The following is a 22,564-nucleotide window of genomic DNA, read 5'->3' as shown; positions in this document are numbered from 1 at the left end:
CCCAAATTTGGTATAAGGTTCTCAGGCCTTATGTGGGGTATTGGCGATAAGTCCAAATTTTGTATGAAAGAATGTTGAATAGATATCTAGAATAGCAGAGATATGTGAGTTTCATTTTTTAAAAAAATGCCTGCTTTGAACTGAAGAGGAGCAACAGAACTTTAGGGGAGGAGGGCGTTTTTTGTTGGTTTTGTTTGTTTTAATGTTTGTGAGTACGCCGTCGCTGTCTTCAGACACACCAAAAGAGGGCATCAGATCCCATTATGGATGGTTGTGAGCCACCATGCCACCATGTGGTTGCTGGGAATTGACTTCTGGAAGACCATTCAGTGCCTCTATCCTCCTGGGGAGAATTGTTTTGTTTTGTTTTTGTTTTTGTTTTTTTTTGGGGGGGGGGCGTCGAGACAGGGTTTCTCTGTATAGCCCTGGCTGTCCTGGAACTCACTTTGGCCAGGCTGGCCTCGAACTCAGAAATCCGCCTGCCTCAACCTCCCGAGTGCAGGGATTAAAGGCGTGTGCCACTACACCTGGCGAGAATTGTTTTTGAGATGAGCCCTACTCTGTACTTCAAGCTGGCTAAGAATTTACCTTGTTACCTGAATTGGCTGAAACTCATAGCACTCCCCCTGCTTCAGCTCCCTTGACTGAAAAACTACCATGCCCAGAATTTTTTTTTTTTTTAATTTTTATGATGTGAGTGTTTTCCCTGGTGCTGGTTAGAAGAAAGTATATGATCCCCGAAACTGGAGTTACAAATGATTGTGAGATGCCATGTGGGTGCTGGAAACCAGGTCCTCTAAAAGAGCAGCCTTTGCTCTTAACCTCCAAGCCATCTCCCCAGCCCCTTTATAAACATACTTTTAGGTGCTCCCATTTGTTAATATTCTTTTCTTCTGAGGTGATGGGTGATTTCTCTGTTTTCCATGGGTTGTATGGCTACATCTTAACTACAGAAAGTGTATAAATATTATAAGAAGAAATAAATTAGAGGATATCCATATACTTCAAACCATCCTGTAGTTTATTATTATTATTGGCCTTTAAATATTTAAAGCAGTAGGAATTATTTTGGGGCCATTTGCTGGGTTGGCATAGATAGTTTTCGGACAGTCATGTCTGCATAATCCAGCATTAACACTTGATGTTGGCTGTGCCCGAAGACCAAATTATCAAGTGTACTATTTGGTTTTTTGTTTGTTTTGGTATTTTGTTCCTGCGATCTTATAGAAGATTTTCAGTGATGCATATTATTCATTGTAACGAGATATTTAGTTTTTAAGTTAATTTTTACTTTATGAATATTTGCCTGTGTTTATGTATATGTATATGTATCAAATGCCTGTTAATTCCTTTGGAAGCCAGAAGAAGGCAACTGATCTTCTGGAACTTGCCATACAAATGGTTGTGAACTGCCATGAACATGCTGGGAACTGAACTTAGGTCCTTTGCAAGAGCAACAAGTTCTCTTAACTGCTGAAGTATCTCTTCATTGGGACTTTTATAATAAGAACTATTTTTTGTAAATAAAATGAGAAAAGATGACTTAGTTAATTTTCTTTCATAACAATCAAGAATTGTGATCTAGCTTTAGAGCAGAAACCTTATACTCTTAAGAGATTTCCAAGTACATTTTAACCAGTAAAAGAATCAGGGATATAGTGAATCAGATTAAAGAGATTAAAATCAAGATGGGCTTTCTTACACACAACAGTGTTAGCCAGTAGAGGAGTAATGGAGGGAAGAAGGAAGGCCTTTGAAACTCAGCTTTGATGATCTTACTATCTAAAATTTAATTTAATTCACTTAAATCAACATTTCTTAGCCATTTTGACTTATTCTTTTGAGAACAGAAGAATAGATTCTTTTGAGAAACTATTGTCCATTATTTGAATGAGTTTTTTTGACCCTTGAGGTTTTTTTTTTTTTTTTTTCAGTTCTTTATATCTTCTGTATATTAAGTTTCCCTCAGCAATATAGCTGGCAAGATTCTCTCCCATCCTATGAATTTTCTCTTCAGTTGTTCTACAGAAGCTTTTTAGTTTTATGAGGTCCCACTTGCTAGTTTTAATTCTTAGACAAATGGAATCCTATTCAGAAACTCATTTTCTCTACCTATATCCTGTAAGGAACTGCCCACGTTTTCTTCTAGCAGTCTCAGGGTTTCAGATTTTACATTTAGGTCTTTGATCCATTTGCAGTTAGATTTTTGTGCAAGGTGATAGACAGATATGATCCTCATTTTGTTTTTCTACATGTGGACTTCCAGTTTTCTTAGCACTATTTCTTGAAGATGCTATCTTTTCTTCACTGCATGTTTTTGGCATCTTTGTCAAATATCAGAAGGTGGCTGTAGTCACATGTCCTCCTGTTTTTGTTTTCTTTGTTCTGTTGGTCTATGTATCTCTTTTTGTGCCATTACTTTACTAAGGCTCTATAGTATATCTTATAATCTGGAATGGCAATTACTCTAGAAACTGCAATAGCTTTGGCTGTCTGGGGTATTGCATGATTCTGTATAGATTTTAGAAATTTTTTTCTATTTCTGTGGAGAATAAGATAGAAATTTGATTGTGATTGCATTGAATCTGTAAACTTTTTTTGTATAGTGGTCATTTTTACAATATTAATTCTATGTAAACTATATAGCATGAACATGGGACGCTTTCTATTTTATAGTGTCTTCAGTCTCTTTAAAGGTTTAAAGTTTTTGCTGTATAGGGTTTTTTTGTTTTGTTTTGTTTTGTTTTTTACCTCCCTGGTTATTTCTCCTTAGATTTTTTTTTTCTTCTAGGCTATTGTGAGTGGGAATGTGTCTATACTATGGGAATAGGTCATATTATATTTATTCTTCCTATATAGACAAGTGGTTAGTTTTTTTGTAAGTTGATTCTATATCCTGTCATTTTCTGGTGTAATTTTTGGCTCTTAAGTATGGTGTATCATCTGCAGATAGGGATAATTTCTAATTTCTTTCCCTTGCCTCATTGCTCCAACTGGTGTTTTAAGGAATATTGAAAGGGAGTGGGGATGGTGGGCAGCACTGTGTAGTTACTGATTTCAGTGTGATTCCTTTGATTTCCCCCCATTTAGGATAAATGTTGCCTATGGGTTTGTCATCTATAGTCTTTATTATGTTATGTTCCCTCCCTCCAGTCTTCCTCTAGCACTTTGATCATGAAGGCATGTTGGATTTTGTCAAAGCCCTTTCTTTATCTACTGGGATGATCATGTGATTTTTGTCTTTAGGTTTATTTATTTTATTTACTAAATTATTGTCTTGAATGTGTTAAACTATCCCTATATCCCTGGATAAAGCCAACATGGTCATGTTGGACGATTTTTTGTTTTGTTTTTGTTTTTTTGAATGCTTGTCTTTAGTTTGGCAGTATTTTATTCAAGATTTCTGAATTGACGTTTATCAGGGATATTGGCCTGTAGTTTTCTTTCTTTGGTATTAGAATGATACTGGTTTTATTATTGATTTAGAAGTACTTCTCTTTCTTTTTTTTCTTCCTTCCTTTATTTATTTGTTTGCTTTTAATAATTTTAGAAGGGTTTGCTATTGATCTTTAAAAGTCTGGTAGAATTCATCTAGACTTAGTGCCTGGCTTTTGTTGTTTGTTAGCTTGCTTGTTTTACCATTTTTGTCTCATTTGTTCAAGGTTGGTTTAAGTGGTTGATCTCTTGGTTTAGCTTTGGTGGTTTGGATCAATTTAGAAATCCTTCCATTTCTTTTAGGTTTTCCAGACTAAAGGAATACAGGTTTTTAAAGTAATCCCTTCTAATACTCTGGATTTCTTTTGTGTCTGTTACAATGTTTCTTGTTCATTTTTTTATTCTGTTGATTCTGGTCCTCTGTTACTTTTGGTTAGTTGGACAACAGAGTGTTGATATGACGTATCTTGTCATAGAACCAGCTCTTCGATTTATTCTTTGTATTGTATTATTTGTTTCTGTTTCATTAATATCTACTTTATTTAATTATTACTTGCTGTCTCCTGGGCTTGGTCTGTTCATGTTTTTTATTTTTTCCAAATTTTTGAATTTTATCATAAAGTCCCTTATTTGTACTCTTTCTGGTCCTTTAATGCTAGCAATAGAGGCGTAAATTTCCCTATTAGGGCTGCATTTGATGTGTCCCAGAGAGTTTTGGGCACTTGTTTTCAAATTTTCTTTCTTTCTTAAGTTCTTCTTTGACCCATTCATAATTTATTAATGAGTTGCCTAATCTTTAGGAGTTTGTGTACTTATTAGAGATGTTTCCTGTTCTTACTTTTATTGTGTTATAGTCTCTATTAAGGATAATTTTGGCTGTTAACTTGACTAAATCTGAAATCAAATTGATCACAGATGGGGGCGATTTTCTTAATAGATTATTTCAAACAGGAAGACTAACGCTAAAGAAGACAATAAGTATGGACCACATCTGTTGGACCCACATAAAAGGGCATGGAAGAAATTTGCCTTTTGCCTGCTTGCTCTCAGTCTTGCTGGCAAGTTTATTTATCTTGCTAATGAGGCATTCTTTTGCTGCTATTAGAACATACTTTCAGAATTCCAATATAGACTGAAGATCCAACTGCTGTCCAGGAATCCTTCAAAGACTTCCGTGCCAGAGTCTAGGACTACTGAGTCATCCAGGCCTGTGAATTTAACAGCTATAGGGTTCTTGTCTTTTCCATTCCTAGACAGTCATTGTTAAACTACCCAGGATATAGCATGTAAGCCAATCTAATAAATTTCATACATGTATGTGCGTGTGTAAATAATTAGTTCTGTTAACCCTGACCAATATAGTCAGATAGGATACATGAAGTACTTCAGTTTTTGTCTGTTTCTTAAGATTTGGTTTTTTGTTTTGTTTTGTTTTGTTTTTTTGTTTCAGAATGTGATCTGTTTTGAGAAAAGTTTCCATGGCTGGCTGAGTAGAATGTACTTCAGCATTTGGATGGAATAGCCTGTAGTGGTTCCTCTGATGTATGATATCACTTTATCCCGGTGTTCTTAGTTTTTTTAGTTTTGTTTGCTTTTTGTTTTTTGTTTTTGTCCAGACAACCTGCTTTTGGAGAAATGAAGTGCAGTATTGAAGTCATTTACTGTTAGATGGCCGATTTTAATCTTGTCTTTAATTCCAGTAGTATGCTTTTTGAAACTGGATGTACCTGGTTTGGTGCATAAATGTTTAGAATTGCAAGTCTAGGTTAGTTGTTCCCTTGATCAGAATGAAATGCCTTTCATCTTCTCTGACTAATTTTTGTTTAAAGTCTGTTTTGTCCATTATTAGTATGGCAGTGCCTGCTTGCTTCCTGGTATCATTGATTGGAGTAACCTCTTTCATCCTTTCACTTTAAGGTGTTGACTCCCTACTCTGAGACAAAACTTGTAACACCTGTGCTGGCTTGAATGAGAATGGCTCTCATAGGCTCATATATGATTGCTTGGACCTCAGTTAGTGGAACTGTTTGGGAAGGATTAGAAGTCCTGACTCTAAATACAGTCTGAGGGCTTCCAATTTCAAATTTTAGGAGGATCATATAACAATTGGACTTAATTTCATTACTGTGCAGAGACATCATCATGACCACAGCAAATCTTAAAAAGGAAAACATTTAACTAAAGCTGGCTTTCAATTCAAAGGTTTAGTTCATTAAACCTCTGCCATTCCGGGAACTATGGCTGCATGCAGGCAGTCATGGTACTGGAGAGGTAGGTAGCTAAGAGTTCTTCATCCCAATAGGCAGGCAGCAAGAAGAATAGCAGGAAGAAAGAGTGCCACTGGGCTTGGTTTGAGCTTCTGAAACCACAAAGCCCCATGACACACTTCTTCTAATAAGGCCACACCTTCCAACAGTGCCACTCCCTGAGTCTATGGAGGCCATTTTCATCCAAACCAATAGACACACACATGTAGGACACAAAAGCAAAGAAAGTGATAATGAATTTATATCAGAGAGGTGTGTCTTTGCACCATGTTGCAGCTCAGAATCTCCAAGAATAATCAGGCACTCAAGTTGATCAAGAAGAGAGTGAGTTGCACATTCATGCCACCAGAGGAAGCACGAAGAGAAGATTATTTGACCACTTCAAGGAATGTAGCAGTTGCTAAGGACTGATCCTACCCTACTTGTCTCCTCCCTCAATCAATAAAAAATTTTAAAAACTATATAGTTAAGTTTATGAAATCAAACTAAAACAAAACTAATAGAAAATTCTGAATAGAGGGGTGAGGAGGTAAAAGGAAAGACTCTAACTAGCATTAGATTATCAGTATACAGCAACAAATGTTGACTGAAAGGAACAGTATTGAACATGTGGAGCTCTTGGGAAATGTTAATTGACAATTTCCTCCATGTCATATTTCTTCAAGTAGAAGTGTTATGGTTTGACTTTGGTCCCCAGTGTGGTTTGGAGGTGGTTGAATCTTAAAGAGGTAGTGGGAGTTTGTAGGTTCAATGGGGGTATTGCCCTTAGGAAGGTATTAATGCTGACTTTATGGAGATAGTTCTCAGGAGAGAGTCTTCTGATCCTGGTCATATGCCTGAAGTAAGTCAGTATACTACAGACATACTTACACCTTCCTTTTTGCTCAGTGGTTAAAGGATATGTGATATGTGTTACCTGCAATGGCATTTTATTCAGCTTTTGTATTACTTTTCTGTTGCTACAATTAAAACGTACAGAAGGAACAGTTTATTTTGGTTTTCAGTTACAGATGGATACGAATCCATCACTATCATAGCAGAAAAGTCTGGCAGCAGGCAGGCATCTTGCTGAAACAGCAGTTCACTTTCTGGAACTAAATGAAAACAGTACAAAACAAAAACCCTGAGACATACTGAAAGCAGTCCTGTAAGGGAAGTGGATAGGTCTAACTGAGTCCTGTGAGGGAAGTGTGTAGCTCTAAGCACCTACATTAAGGAATCAGAAAGAACATGAATAAATGGCCTAGTTATACAAGTCAAAAAGTTGGAAAAAAAACAAGAACAAATGGAATTAACAGAGTTAGAAATGAACAGGGAAACATTATAAGAGACACCAAAGAAATTCAGAATATTGTATAGAAATATTTTTAAAACTTTGTACTCCATGAAGTGGAAAATCTAAATGGAAGGAACGATTTTCTAAATTTATTGAGATCACCCAGATTAATCCAGAGTGCCAACAACCCAAAACAATTGAAGAGATTGAAATATTATTAAGCTTCCCAGCTTTTTCCCACCAGACAGTGTTTCTCTTTGTATAGCTTTGGCTGTCCTGGAACTCACTCTGTATCCCAGGCTGGCCTCAAACTCTCAAAGATCTGTGTGCCTCTGCCTCCTGAGAAATGGGATTAAAGGCATAAGTCACATCTTTTATTTTTTATTTTTTGGAAAAAGGAAAAAAAAAAAAGAGGGGGGCAGGGCTGAATGCATTCACAGTAGAATTCTACCAGACTTTCAAATATTGTTACAGCCAATAGTTTATTTCTTAAACTGTTTAAAACAGTAGACACAAGGAGCACTCCTGGATTTCTTCTATGAAGATCGTATCACTCTAATACCCAAATACTAATAACCAAACCACATAAAGATTCAGTAGTAAGAGAAAACTGCAGACCAATATTCCTAAGAACCATAGACTAAAAGTACATAAAAAAAAATAATTGCAAACAGGATGTAGACCTACATCACAAAGAGTGTATACCGTGACTGTGATGGTTTGTATGTACTTGGCCTAGGGAATGGCACTGTTGGGAGGTGTGGCCTTGTTGGAGTAGGTGTGACCTTGTGGGTATGGGCTTTAATACCCGTACTGCTGGCAGTCTTCAGATGGAGATGTAGAACTCTCAGCTCCTCCTGCACCATTCCTGCCTGGATGCTGCCATGAACCTGCCTTGATGATAATGGACTGAACCTCTGAACCTGTAAGCCAGCCCTAATTAAATATTGTCCTTATAAGACTTGCCTTGGTCATGGTGTCTGTTCACAGCAGTAGAACCCTAACTAAGACAGTGACCAAGTTGGCTTTATCTCTGAAATGTAGAAATAGTGCAGTGCTTGCAAGTTAAAGTAATAAGTCATGCAAGTGGACTAAAAGACAAAAATCACATGATCATTTTCCAAAGATTGACAAAATCCAACATGCCTTCATTATAAGTCTTGGAGAATATAGGACTAGAGGAAACACAATAAAAGTTATATATGAAAAAAACTACAGCCAACATCTTCCTCAATGAAGAAAAGCTTAAAGCAATTCCACAGTGTCAGTAACAAGACAGGGATGGCCACTATGTCTATCCCTTTTCAGTACTGTCCCTAAAATATTAGGTGAGCAATAAGGCAAGAGAAAGAAATTGAAGGAATACAAGTAGAAAAAGAAGTCAAACTATTTCTATTTGCAGATGACACATACTATAAATTGGATATCCCAAAAAATTGTACCAAAAAACTTGTAGAAACCAAAAACTCAGCAACGTGGCAGGATAGAGAATCACCCTTCATAGCTTTTCTATCTGTACACCAGCAGCAAACATACTAAGAAGGAGATCATGAGCACAGTAACCTCAAAGAAAATAAAATATCTAGGGGTAAACACAAGCAAAGAAGTAAAGGGACCCTACAATGAAAACTTTTAAGCCACTGAAGACACAAATATAAATACTAGAAGATGGAAAGGCATCCTATGTTCATGGCATGCTAGAATTAACACTGTAAAAATAACCATTCTACCCAAAGCTATTTACAGATTCTATTGTGGGAAATATGAAATAAATACACCATCCCACTCTAGCGCCGGCTACTCTCTGCCCCAGTGGTCTCGGTCTTGCCAGCTCCATGGCTAGCCCCAGGCAGAGTCTTCTCAGCTCTGGTTTGCCTGTCTCAGAGCTGCTTGTATTTTCCTAGCCATCTAACCCCTGCGGCTAGCTGTCACAAATCTCTCTAACACAGTAAATCAAAACTCAAGAATCTTATAATTATCAGTCAGTTTTATATATCAATAAATTCTCAATTCAGAAGACGCCCACACAATAAATTCAGAGCCAATTGATAATGATACAAGCTGCACACCTAGATTAGGCAAGTTATCCCAATTATTCTATCCTTTTATGGTGTTCATAGCTACCTGTGGCTATATGAAGCCACATGGATAAGGCTCATCCTCTTCTCTATCCATCTTCTCTCGTCCTCCTTCTCCCTTCCTGTCCCTGTCTCTATCTCTGAAACTCTTAGCTCCACCTTCCTTTTCCCTGTCCAATCACAGGCTTCTTGTTGTACTAATATTTAAATTAAGTGGGGGAAATTCTGCTACAAGATTCAGTGTAATCTCAATCAAAATCCCCATCTCATTCTTAGCAGAAATATATAAAATTACCTTAAAATTCATAGGAACAACCAAAGACCCAAGAGAGCTAAAACAATTTTGAGCAACTAAGTTAAAAAATCCAAACAAAAACAACCCCCTACAATGTTAGAGAGATTTTACAATTCTAGGTTTTGAGATGTATTATAGAACCATAGAAGTAAAACAATGTAGTATATGTACACCAATGGAACAAAGTCGAAAACATAGCTTTATAACAACGTCATAACTTAACATAACTTCAGCCACATAATATTTGACAGAGATGCCAACAACTGAGGAATAGGTAATGGAAATGAGGTACGTATACATTATGGAATTTTTTCTTTGAGTGAGGTAACCCTAGAAATATAAATGACACATATTCTCTCTCTCTTCAAAGGCTAGCTCTAAATCTTCAGATATGAATAACATAGCCTTTACTACAGAAAATAGGAAAGTAAAACAGGACCATTGTTGCAGTAGGGGAGGGCGGGGTGGAGATCAGTAGAGAAGGGGATATCAGGGTAAAAGTATTCATATCATGGCAATGGGGAGAGGGGGATTTCTTAGGCAGGGGGAAGGAGGTAAATATAGAAGATGGTAAAATAGCCATAACAATGATAAAGCCATAAGGGAATGGGAGGAGGCTTCTTGGGGTGGGGGGGTGAAGTAAATACAAAGGTAGGTGGAGGAGGGTAAAGGGGAAGGAAGTGGTACAAGTGATTTGACGGTGGAAATGGGAAAATAGGGGTGCCTTAGGGAGTGGAAGGGAGGTCAATACAGAAGGTTGGAGGTAAAATAACAATATGGATGTCAGAAAAAGCCACAAGGAATCATGCTATTCACTATTTATCTGAGAATGAAAAAAATGCAATAACGTGAGGGGCCACCAGCAGTTCTACCCAGTTGTGTAACTACTGGCTCTGTAATTGAACTTAAGACTCACTCAACAAGTGGGATACATCCCTGGTACTGAAAAACTAGCTACCTAATCAGTGCTAGTGAGATTGTAGTCACTGGAGGAGAATCTACCACCACTAATTTACTAATCCAGCATAATCCCTATCAGCACCATAACCAGTTCTCCTTATACCTAGAGATAAGGGTAGTATTCACCTAGCATCAAGGGAAGTCGTTTTTGCAGCAGATGGAGACCACTACAGAAAACTACAACCAACGGATAAACGGAGTTGTGGAGCCCATTCCCAATGGATACATCTACAAAACACTCCCACACCTAAGGCCTTGGGAATAGGAACAAAGAGATTGTAAGAGATAGGATCTGGGACTTCTGTGAGATGTGTCTCCTAGTAATGGCAGAAACTGTATCCATAAAGTCTCACCAACATGACCACTCAGATATGAGAGCTGAACAAGGACATCAATGAATATCCTAAGTTGGATTGTGGAAGGCCCATGAGGCCCCAAACCTATAGAAAGAACTACAGGCTGGCTACTAAGTAAATCTGGAAGCAGATAAGGAGTTGGTGAGGGAGGAGTGAGTAAGGCGCAGTGACTTCTTGCTGCTCTGACTGACTGGCATTCAGGTTGCTTCTTTATTTATCCAGGTTTCACAGAGCACAGACAGACTCGTGATTATCCAAGAAGTATAGAATTTGTCTCTGGACGTATGTTTGATTTTTTTCATTACATGTCTGGAGTTACAAGTTCAGTCACAACTAGAAAGTACAAATAGAATAGATCTTATTATTATCAGCACTATAACCCCAATTCAAAGAATCTAAAGAATGTCTCCTCCAAAGCAAATACATTTATTATATGACAGTCTGTGTTTAGGCTGGCAATGTTTGTAGTTTGAAAGCACTCCAGACAAACAGAAAGGATCTTTTTATGGATAACTCCCTTACTATATTGTTTCATCATCTACGATGTAAAGTAGAAGTTATTTTAGTCAGTCCATCTTATTTACTGAGTTCTGTTCCTCCAGGGCTATACTCTGTATGATCCCCTGTCTTTAAACTACATTTTTAGAGTGCTCTAAGCATATTGTAAAGGGAGGCCATGAATCTGTAACCTATTCTCCTGGCCAGCTGGGTTTTGTCAACTATCTCTATGCTTAGCCTGTTCCAGCTATACTATTTGAGCTTGCTTGAGGGTGGATACCCCAAGATTTCTGGAGTCATGGCCTCAGAAACAAATTTCAAGCATTTTAGTGCTTATCATACTCTCCAAAGCATAAGGAAGACTTTCAAATAGGGCTAGATGAAGTTATTTCCCTAAAAGCAGAAGGGACAGTAAGTTTAGGACTTTCCTAAAAAGACTCAGACAACTTTCTTGGGGAAAGACATAGAGTGAATCATAGTGCAGAAAGTCCCCAAGAATGCGGAGACCAAAACCCCAAAGCAAGAGACAGAGACAGCGATGGCAGCATTTGGCTCAGTGCTACTGGAACGGTCACAGCTGCACTGGCTTCATGACTCGTGGATGTGGTTGTGCCACTCGGACTGCCTTCTTAAACAAGCTACTGAGCTTGGCTCTCCCCATCAGTAATTAATCTAGAAAATGGCCAACAGAGTTGCCTACAGGCAATCAGATTAAAGTATTTTCTCCTTTAAGGTTCCTCTTCCCAGACATCTCTGGTTTATGGCAAGTTGACAAAAACTAACCAGGAGATATATTATTAAATAACCTCTTGACTGCATTAAAAATAAAGTTAGTAATGCCCCATTTAAATGAAATATCTACGTACCTATATGATGCAAGTTTTAAGACTCTCAAGAGAGTATCAAAAACGTAAAACAATTTGGGGAAAGGGACTGCTTTTTATGTATTTTAATTAAGTGTGGGCTTTTCTCCAAGTTATTTAGCTTGTTTGTATGCTGCTTTGCTCGTGTAGTCTGTGTAGAGAAGTCACTTCTTTGCTCTTGTCTGATCTCTTTTCAGAGCAGTGGGAAGAGCTCAGTGCTGGAAAGCCTAGTGGGCAGGGACCTTCTTCCCAGAGGAACTGGTGTGGTCACCCGGAGACCTCTCATTCTGCAGCTAGTCCACGTTTCACCAGAAGATAAAAGAAAAACAACAGGAGAAGAAAATGGTAAATTTCAGAGCTGGAGTAAGAATTATTTTAAAATGTTACTCCTTTTTTTTTTCTATTTTCAAGATATGAATTTCAAAGTAAAAAGTTGATTGGTGAATTGGGAAATAATAGCTATAGCAAAATCAGAAATCTTTCGGATTGGTATCAATATTTAATGTGAACACTTGGGAGGCAGAGGCAGGTGGATGGTCGCTGAGTTTGAGGCCAGGCTGGTCTACAGAGTGAGTTCTAGGACAGCTACGCCTGCACAGAGAAACCCCCAAAACACACAAAAGAATTTGTACTGGCTTGGAGTGCTGAGTACAGTGGAAGCTGCTTCTTGTACTTGCTCTGTGCTCGCTCATTTGGATTACACACGGCTTTAGTCTAAGAGAAAAGCTGTTACTTAGAGAAAGATCACTTGGTCGCGTGAGGTGAGGTAGCTCAGACTGGCTTCAGAACTACCGGAGAGCTACCAATGACCTCATACTTGAGAGCCTCCTCTCTTTTCCTCCCGATTACCTGACTACAAACATATGCGGCTAATGTCCAGTTATAGGAAGAGATTTATTTTTAAAAGTAAAGGCTCACCTCTCTATCATACACTATTTGTACTTTTAAAGGTCCTCCCTTTTGCCATGTTCTGTTTATACTACCTAAACTGGGTTTTTTTTTTTAAAATAGATATGAATAGTAAGGCCAGAGTATGAGTATATTCATAGATTTATATAGCTGAATCTTTTAAAACTAAAATTATTTTAAGAAATGTTCTTTATTGAGAAATTTTAAATTGTTTATGATACATATTTTGTCCTATATTAATCATAATAGTGAGTTTTGGAGTGTGAGAGAGTAATCCATTCAGTATCCTGTTCAGTTCAATGTCTGACTTAGACTCTGTCTCCTAACATTCTGTAAAACTACTCCGACTTTCAGAGAGTGTCTATAGCGATCGCTATAGCTGTTCTTACCTGCAAGGATTTGTTTTCAGTGTAGTTTTGTCTTGATTATCTTTTGACTTGAGGTGGGGTGATAGTATCACAGCTAATTTTTTTTCCCCATTCATCATGGAAGATATTGGTGGTGTTGACTCTGATTTCATTTTAAAGTAGGTGGAGAAACTTGTCATGAGCATCTACTATGACTTTAAAACAGGGACTCCAAAATACCTGAAGAAAGTTCATGAGTTTGTAGGTATTAGTAAGTAATATTTTATAACAGACGATCAGCTATATAGGAACCCTTTAATTACTAGGTATTTTCTTGACATACTAGTTATTTATATTTTAACATTTATTATTGACGTTCTTTTTGTTTTATTCTATTTTGTGACAAAGTTGGCTTATAAAAGTTTGAACCCTGACTGTAATCATTCTTGGCAACCTGTTGCTTAGCCTCAAATATCAGAATACAACTTTCAGGCTTTTGTCCTCACAGTTACATCAAACACATTACCTAGTACCTTAAACCAAGACTTGGAGAAACTGAGGGCTTTAGGTCTTTTTTTTCCTCAGCCATTTCGAAAGGGCAGTATCCCTATCAGAACTGTGATGTTTCCTTAAACAAATTGTTGCTTGTAAAGAAAGGGTATAGACATGCTGGTTCCTTGGTATCACCTTGCTTATATGCCCAGCATGTTTTGTTGATGTGGGGAGCAGGTCAGTAAAACTGCACATTTTTACCAGCATATAGATTATTCCAGAACTTAGGCCCTGCTATGTATGTGTGTGTTTACATACATTTGTGCATACATATATGTGTCTTTGCCTATAAAGAAAAATATCTATTGTGCTCCCATTTAAAAGTGATATACCTAATTTTGAGTACAAAATAGATGCAAATTTGAATATTAAATTTCATTCTTATTCTACCATAATTCTTTGGCTTCCTTTTTCTAAAGGTTTTGTTTTTGTTTTTATTTCTTAACATTTCTATTTTATGTGTGGATATGGTATGCGTGTGCTATGGTAGGTATATTCCAGTCAGAGGCCAACTTTGGCGAATTGGTTATCTCCTACCATGTGGGTCCTGGGGCTGGCACTCGGGACATCAGGCTAGGTAGCAGCCCCTCCTCTTGAGCTACCTTGCTGGCTCCTTACTTCTCATCAAAGCCACCTGCTTCTCTACATAAGCACTTTAGGCTTATCAAGTCATTCTGACATTGTGCAAATCAAGAACTAATTAAAACAGATTAACATTCAGTTTGGATTTAAAAAACATGAACAGTGAGAGAAAATAGTTTCAAAGAAAAGTTTTGAAGAAAGCATAACAAATAAAAGCCATTAAAAAGTATACAACAACCCCAAACTTTTTTGTATATGGGTCTTTTTAGTTTTTTAACAGTTCTACTTTTATTTATTTACTTTCATGAGTTTACATTTATGAGGGGTACAGCCTCTCAGATTCAGTCCGGTGGCCTTTGTAGGAACTTCACTTTGGAATTAAGAACAAACTATTCCACTATTTCTATGGGCCTGAGTTACCACAACTACTCTTTATTTTGTCAGTTTGCCTCCAGGAGTCAGTATTGTTTTTTTCCTTTATACATGTAAGTGCATCTCTTGCATAAAGGAATTCAGTTTCATCTTGGCTATAAAACCTTATTATAAAAGCTCCTTGGGGTTTTTTATGTAAGTGAGGCCCAGTTACTAATAATGAGTTAAGAACAGCACATTGTAAAATGAAACAAAGTGTAATTTTAAACTGAGGTCTGTGAAAGTTGGCTGAAGTATTTTGTGTTTAATGTATATAATAGGAAATACAAGAATTGTGATCTTAGATTCCTGTTGGATTGAGTTCATGCATTTGAAGTTCTGTGGTGTTTTGCTAAATGCAATTTATATTTCAAAGAAAATATCCTTATGAACAGTCATTTTTAGCAAATAGGCATTTGCTTACTAATTGCATTTAACAAATAGCATTTGCTTACTAATTCTGAGTTTCAAAGGATGTGCTTAATTATCATATTTCCTAGGCTTTTGAAAACCAGACAGTTTATCTTTTCCCACAATAGGCTTTCAAATATCTCAGGCAAACATTATTAGAGTAAAATGAAAATTTATTTACTGAAATTCCTAAAAAGTTGAAGCATCACACACAATGTGCAGATTATTAATACAATAAATATATTTGTTCTTACAATTCTAATAAGTTTTGAGTAATTAAGTGCTTATGCACATTTGAAGTGTAATAGTGTTTCTACACACTTGAGTGTTTTAAAAGTTTTAAGTCTTAGGGATAAGCACTAAAATTACTTTGTGCTATTTCTCTTTAACTACAGACCCTGCCACATGGAAAAACTCAAGACACCTTTCCAAAGGTTTCCTTTATCCATTTGTTTTTAGCCCTCCCTTTTTTATTATGCCTGCATGTGTGCTTATGTACCCGTACAGGCTGCGTGCACCGTTTCCATTTTTATTTGCCTCTTTACATTGGTTGCAGGTTTTGGTGGTTCTTGTTAGTGTTTTGGCATTGCATTAACATGCAAGCCTTTTTGGTGGTAGAATTTAATTTTTACAAAAACATAACTGAAGATACTGAAACTTTTATATGGCCAACTAAGTTAAAATACCCCTTTTGTATGTAGTAGTACCTCTGTGAGTTCTGTCACCTAGATTAATCTGGTCTTTCAAAGGTCCTTTTTGGAAGAAGGTTCTAAGCTTCAAGTAGGTGAACATTTTATTTGCAAAAAGGATCTGGTTTTATATACCTTTGTTCTAACAAAGAACCATATACCTTTTACTAAATAAATATGTATGTGAAAATGTTACTTTTGTTTCAGGTGACTTTTATGCATTAAATATTTTAAATCATTCAGATACTTAAGCTTCTGAATTTGGTGAAGGCGGAATAGCAGTGCTTGGGTAAGATGTCAGGAGCAGACTGTGACTGCAAACTAGCCGAGTGTCAGTTCCTCACACACATATATAGTTCTATTTTCATTAATTTTGCATTCATTTCTGTTCTATAATTCCATGAGAAAATATAGATTTGACCTTGGGAAAAATCACATTGGCAGTCTGCATTCCAAGCCAGCTACTACCCTGTCACTGAGAGCTCTATATGTAGGCAACAAAAAAACAAATAAAGGACAATGATTTTCAAAAATGGAAAAATTAGCTTTTTCATTCATATATTGCATGTATTTTTAACTTTAATGTTATGTACACATTTGCCATATTTTTTTTTGCATTATCCAATGGAGTTTTAATTTTTTTCTAGTTCTTTAAAATTTTTCATTGCATAAATTGCTTTCATATATAAGATGTATGAAGAAATTATTATAATCACAAATAGGAAATGAACAATTTATTTGTAAAAAAATAGATTTCAGATTCTGGGAGAGCTTGCAGGCAACTCTTCTTGAAGTTAGTCCTGCCTTTGTCGTCTGTGTCGTGCTTTAAAAATGTGAATGTGTATTTAGCAGATCCTAAAATTAAGACATTTGTTAACTTGTAGTAATAAAAAGTTTTCTGCGTTATCTTTTTAAGTTCCTGATTATAAAACCTAATTTCCAGTCTTTAAGAAATGAGTCTTTCTTTCTCTAGGAGTTGAAGCAGAAGAATGGGGTAAATTTCTTCACACCAAAAACAAGGTAATCACTAAAGAATATAATGGAATAGCATAGAAAATAACATTTTGCAAAGATAGTAGAGAATAGTTTCTTACCGGGAGTGTGTTTCTTGTTCCCTATAAAAGAACTTTTCTCAGTAATGCTTCTAACCACAGTAGTTTAACTAGACTTGATCCTGCCTCATTTGGAGATTTTTAAATATGGTGACATCAGGCAACTTTGAAACAAATCTTGCAAAAATGTATGTGTATGTGAGAAATGTGGACTAATTTTTCTGCAGTAAATCCTTATATATTCTTTAAATGTGGCCTCCACCCCTTAAGAATGTCTGATCTTATTTAGAATATGATTCTTTTTTGTTTCAAAAATTTTTAGCTTTACACAGATTTTGATGAAATTCGACAAGAAATTGAAAATGAAACTGAAAGAATTTCAGGAAATAATAAGGTAGGCATTATTCCAAACCTGGAACACTTTTTAAAAAGTAAATATATTGCTGAACATTTCCTATATATATTAATATATAATATAATAATATATAAGTATATTACAAAGTTATACTCTCCCCTTCCCTCTAGTACTGATGGTGAATGTGGGGCCTGGTACATGCTAGCTAAGTGTTCTTCCACTAAGTGATATATATTCTAAAGCTTTAATAATAATAATAATATATATATTGGTTTTTCGATATTATTTTGAGACAGTGTCTCATGAAATTACCCAGGCTAGTCTTGAACTTGGGATACTTCCTGAGTAGCTAGAAATTACAGTTTTGTGGTACCAAGGTTGGCTTGTAACTTCATAATCTGAATCTTTTTTTTTTTTTTTTTTTTTGGTTTTTCGAGACAGGTTTCCCTGTGTAGCCCTGGCTGTCCTGGAACTCACTCTGTAGACCAGGCTGACCTCGAACTCACAAATCCACCTGCCTCTGCCTCCTGATATTCATGCCAGGCAGTAGTGGCCACACCTTTAGTTCCAGCACTTGGGAGGCAGAGGCAGGTGAATCTCTGTGAGTTTGCAGCCATCCTGGGTCTACAGAGAGTTCCAGGACAGCCAGGGCTACACTGAGCTATATATATTCTAAAGCTATATATATTTTAAAGAGAGACCCTGTTTCAGATAACAAACAACAACAACAAATGGAGTATTCCACAGACTTATAAAAATTTAGGTGATTAATTATCTCTCTTGGTGTAAGTTGTGGTGGTTTATATCTGAATTCCCAGAATTGGGGTAGTAGAGGCAGACAGATGTGAGTTCAAGGGCAGCTTGAGCTACACAGTGAAATAGTTTCGTAGACACCAGAGGCTAGGGACATAGGTCAGTGCTAGGCTGTTTAGTGGAAAGGCATGAACTAGATCTCCAGCAAAACACAGTTTCTTGTCTATTGCTGTGATAAATACCCTAACAAAAGCAAGGGGGAAGGAAGGTGTTTTCCCATTTACAGTCCATCGTGGCAGGGAAGTCACAGCAACAGAAACTTGAAGCAGCTGCTCACATGTTCAGAATCAGAAGAGAATATTGAATGCATGAATACATACTAATTTTTAACTGTCTTTTTCTACATATATAGCACTCACAATTCAGATGAGTCTTTCTAGTTCAAGAGTGATAAGGACCACCCCTACAGGCATGCCCTTTTCCCAAGTGATTCTAGTTTCTGCCAAGTCAACAGTTAACGCGGATTATTTGACACAAACATACGTGTGCACACACACATACACACACACACCTTAAAACTTTTATACATATAAAATATTTCATTTATATTTTGTGAACTTAGTTACATAGTGCTTGTTTACAGCCACATATTTTCTAAGAATGTGAGAATTTAAACCAAGTGTCTAGGATACTTTTAATGACAAAATCAGCCTCATTTAAATCCTTCTTATGCCTTTTATTGTAATTACTGTTTTCTTTTTATATTTATATTTTTTATATTTGCTATTCTATGTTACCTGGAGGAACAATAACTCTCACAAGCAACCTTGAGCTTAGTGATAATATTCAATATATATTTGTTGCCAGGTAGTGTGATGAAGTAGTTACTTCCTGACAGAAAGACATTTTGCAGCAGTGTTAACACTGTGTGCCAGTTGAAAATATTTATCCTTTCAGTTATAGTGCTTTGCAGATTGTCAAACTCTCAGCTGGCACCTTGGAGTTACTGCTGTTGCCATCACACTTCCCTAAGTGTCTACACCATCTATACCTGGAATGTGATGGGACTATAACTAGATTATATCAGGGAGGCTTTTCATCTTGGGGATCTGAAAGTTGAGATATATTGCCTGGGCAAACTCAACTATGTATGTACAATTTTGCCACTTGATGTTCAGATATCTTTGACCAAATTAATGGGAATAGCTTCTTATATATTACTCTCTCAGTTTAACACCATCAGTTCAGAAACATCATAATTTTGGATAAATGAAAAATGCATTATTTTTAAGTACTTAATCTGTTAAACTCTTTTTTTTTTAAATTGGCATATACATATAAAAAAGTGAAATGATATAGGGAGAAAAATTTTAGACACTAATGGTATGAGGTTGTATAGGATGGTAATCCTACTCGTTATTTGACTTGCTGCCTTCTCATTCATGTGATTCATTAAACTTTTATTATTGAAAGATTTTAGGACCGTAGTTTAATAAATATTTTAAGGCATCTAAAGTCTATGTACTTGAATGTAGCTTACTCTAGCATTTCATAATTCTTTGACATTCAAAATGATTATAATATATTTGAAACTGTTTTTAGGGGGTAAGCCCTGAGCCAATCCATCTCAAGGTTTTCTCGCCCAACGTTGTCAACCTGACACTTGTGGATTTACCGGGAATGACCAAAGTAAGGAATAGCTGTTGTTTGAGTTTCTGTTTAAAGGACTGTGTTTTGTTTTCCGTTTAGCATTGACCTAATGAGAATAAGGAGTTGATTTCACAGTTAATGTTATTATCAGATCATTTTATATGGTTGATGCCTTCTTTCTCCTTAAAATACTTTCTTTACCGTGGCTCCCAGAGTATTGCATCTACAGTTTCATCTGTAATCTTGCTGGCTACCCCTTTTCAGTGTCCTTTGCTGGTTTCTTCTCATCTCACCAAAGTCTTTAATCAGAGTTCATTTTTTTGGACCTCTTGTCCACTTTAGGTACTCATAACACAATCTAATTAGGTTGATAGTATTATCAGCGCATGAATTTGAATATGTGAACATTTAAATTATTTCCAGATACATGTCCAGCTATCCACTTGGCATACACATTTAAATGTTTGAATAAGCATCACAGCTTTACTGTGTCTACTACCAAATTCCTGTCCGTTACCTATGTTTGCTCCTTCTGTTATCTTCCCTATCTGAATGTATGACAATTCCACTTTTCTAGGTGATCAGCCAAAACCTTACAGTCATCATTGAAACTTCTTTACTTTCTATCTGCTTTCCTTTCATCAAATCCTCTGGGCTTTCCTTATTTTTATAATATATCCAGAATTCTATCACCTCTCAGTATATTTATGATAGAAGTAGTAGCTCTTGTTATTTGACTTGGATTACATAATTAAAGTTACAAAATAAATAATAGGTCTCTCTTGTTTTTTACTTTTGGTAACTATACTATTCTATTAAAATGAAAATTAGATTGTCATTTCTTGGCTTAAAGTCTCATCAGTGACTTCCCAGTTACCTCTTTATGAAGAGTACAAATTTAAGTTCTTATTACTATCTACTGCTGTCTTGTCCTCTCACTTCATTAGTTTGTATAGTTAAACATCTCAGGATGGCCTTTAACTGTCTGTAGTGGTGAATGACTGTGAACTCCCTCCTTCTACTCTCCTAGGTCCTGGGATTACAGGCCACCACACGCAGTTTAAGTATTATTCATCTTTAATTTCTTCTGTTCTGGGTGTCTACCCTTGTTATTCACTCCGTATGGAATGTTCTTTCCCCAGATATCCATGTCTATTTCTTTTGTCTTTAATTTCTGCTCAGTCACCTAAAAATCATTATCTAATTGAGGGTAGGTCCCAATTATTCTGTTTTAAACATCATTTAAAGCAGGAATTGAAAAGCATCATTCCGCAGCCTCTGCTCTGCTCTGCTGTACTCTGTGCTCTGTGCTCTGTCTGCCACTTGGATGATGGACCTGTGTGTGCCTATTACTTACTTGTTTATGGTTTGCGTGTGCTTCGTATTACTAGGGCAGCTCATCTGGATGCAGTTGATTCTCAGCCGTTGTTGACATGATTTATGCTATAGTGAATTTCTGATATTTGGAAGTGACATCTTAAGGCTTTGCCCAGACATCTCTATAGCACATTATTAATTTATTTTAGCTATTTTAAGTACAGAAATACTTGTATTCTATGAATGAAATGCATGGAAAAGGCTGATTTGATTTTGATTATAGTTCACCTTTGGTCTAGGTACCTGTAGGCGATCAGCCCAAGGACATCGAGCTTCAGATCAGAGAACTTATTCTTCGGTTCATCAGTAATCCCAATTCCATTATCCTCGCCGTCACTGCTGCAAATACAGATATGGCAACATCAGAAGCACTCAAGATTTCCAGAGAGGTAGATCCAGATGGTAAGGGCAGATGTTTATATTTAATGGATGTTGATTTACAATGGTAAATCTTTCCTCAAGAAAAGAATTTTATTGAAAGGAGTGTATCCAGTTAGTAGAGAGCTTAAAAATGCTTTCTTACTTTTCTAATAAATTTAATAGCAATTAAGATGGAAAATAGTTACTTGATTGCTATAAAGGATAGGTAAAAAACACTACCCCATAAGATATATATTTTCAGTAACTACCCAGTTATAATTTTAACATTAAATTACTATGTAAATGAAATTTCAACTTTTGAATTGCCAACATTTAAGAATAAATAACTCATAATTGTATAGATTATTATCATACAGGAAATAATTGAATCTACTTTCTGAAGATTTAAAACAAAAACAAAAAACACTAGACAAGCTCAGTATAGAAGAGAGTCTTTTAAGGCATCTCTTTATAAATCATTCTTTACCCAGATTGTGATTCAGATGATACTTGGGATATTAGAGGTGTCGCTGAGCCTGTATGAAATGCTAGCTTTATAAGTGAGTGGGTAATTGACCCATAAGGAAACTGTTTTGTCACCTAAATTCTTGGAGGACCAGCATCTGTGTTACAGGTTCTTTTCTGCTTTGAAAATTAATTTCAAATAAAAATTTGATAGAAGCTGTACAAGTATAATTAAAACTTTCATAATTAGTCAGGTATGGTAGTGCATACCTGTAATCCTAGGATGTGGGAGGTACGAACCGGAAAAGGTCATCTTCAGCTACAGTGAGTTTGTGGCTAGCCATATCTGAAACCCTGTCTCTAAATACATACATACATGCATACATACATACATACATACATACATACATAAAATAATCATGCAATAAGATGGAGATACATTTGATCTAGTAATCTTTTGGGGGGTGGGAGGTGGTTTGTTTTTTGTTTTCTGTTGTGTTGTTTTAAGACAATATCCTACTATGTACCCTGGTTGGCCTGGAACTTGTTGTGTAGATGATCTAACAACCAAAATGGCAGTACATTACAGGTAAATCATTTCAATCAATATTAATATATAATAT

At 36.3% G+C, this 22,564-nt stretch overlaps 1 protein-coding gene across 25 annotated transcripts in view; it reads left to right on the top strand.

Moving 5' to 3' along the window:
* Positions 1–22,564, top strand: part of Dnm1l (dynamin 1-like) — a 46,811-nt gene that overhangs the window by 668 nt on the left and 23,579 nt on the right. For 8 of the 25 annotated variants that reach the window (NR_075074.1, XM_006522637.3, XM_006522635.4 and 5 more), the window contains exons 2-6: positions 12,226–12,373; positions 16,903–16,949; positions 17,304–17,375; positions 19,692–19,778; positions 21,356–21,518. Coding sequence is in view for 20 of the 25 variants with exons in the window: in XM_006522637.3 (XP_006522700.1) it covers positions 12,226–12,373; positions 16,903–16,949; positions 17,304–17,375; positions 19,692–19,778; positions 21,356–21,518 (517 nt within the window). In the remaining 5 variants the exon portion in view is untranslated. Of the gene's footprint in view, positions 1–12,225; positions 12,392–15,635; positions 15,675–16,902; positions 16,950–17,303; positions 17,376–19,691; positions 19,779–21,339; positions 21,519–22,564 lie in introns of those variants that run through there. The other 17 variants (XM_006522632.4, XM_030249301.1, NM_152816.3 and 14 more) reach the window with 6 other exon arrangements.

Source organism: Mus musculus, chromosome 16 (genome assembly GCF_000001635.26).
Source record: "Mus musculus strain C57BL/6J chromosome 16, GRCm38.p6 C57BL/6J".
Classification (NCBI taxonomy): Eukaryota; Metazoa; Chordata; class Mammalia; order Rodentia; family Muridae; genus Mus; species Mus musculus.
The sequence above is the reverse complement of the archived record's forward strand: the minus strand, read 5'-3'. Positions and strand labels throughout refer to the sequence as shown.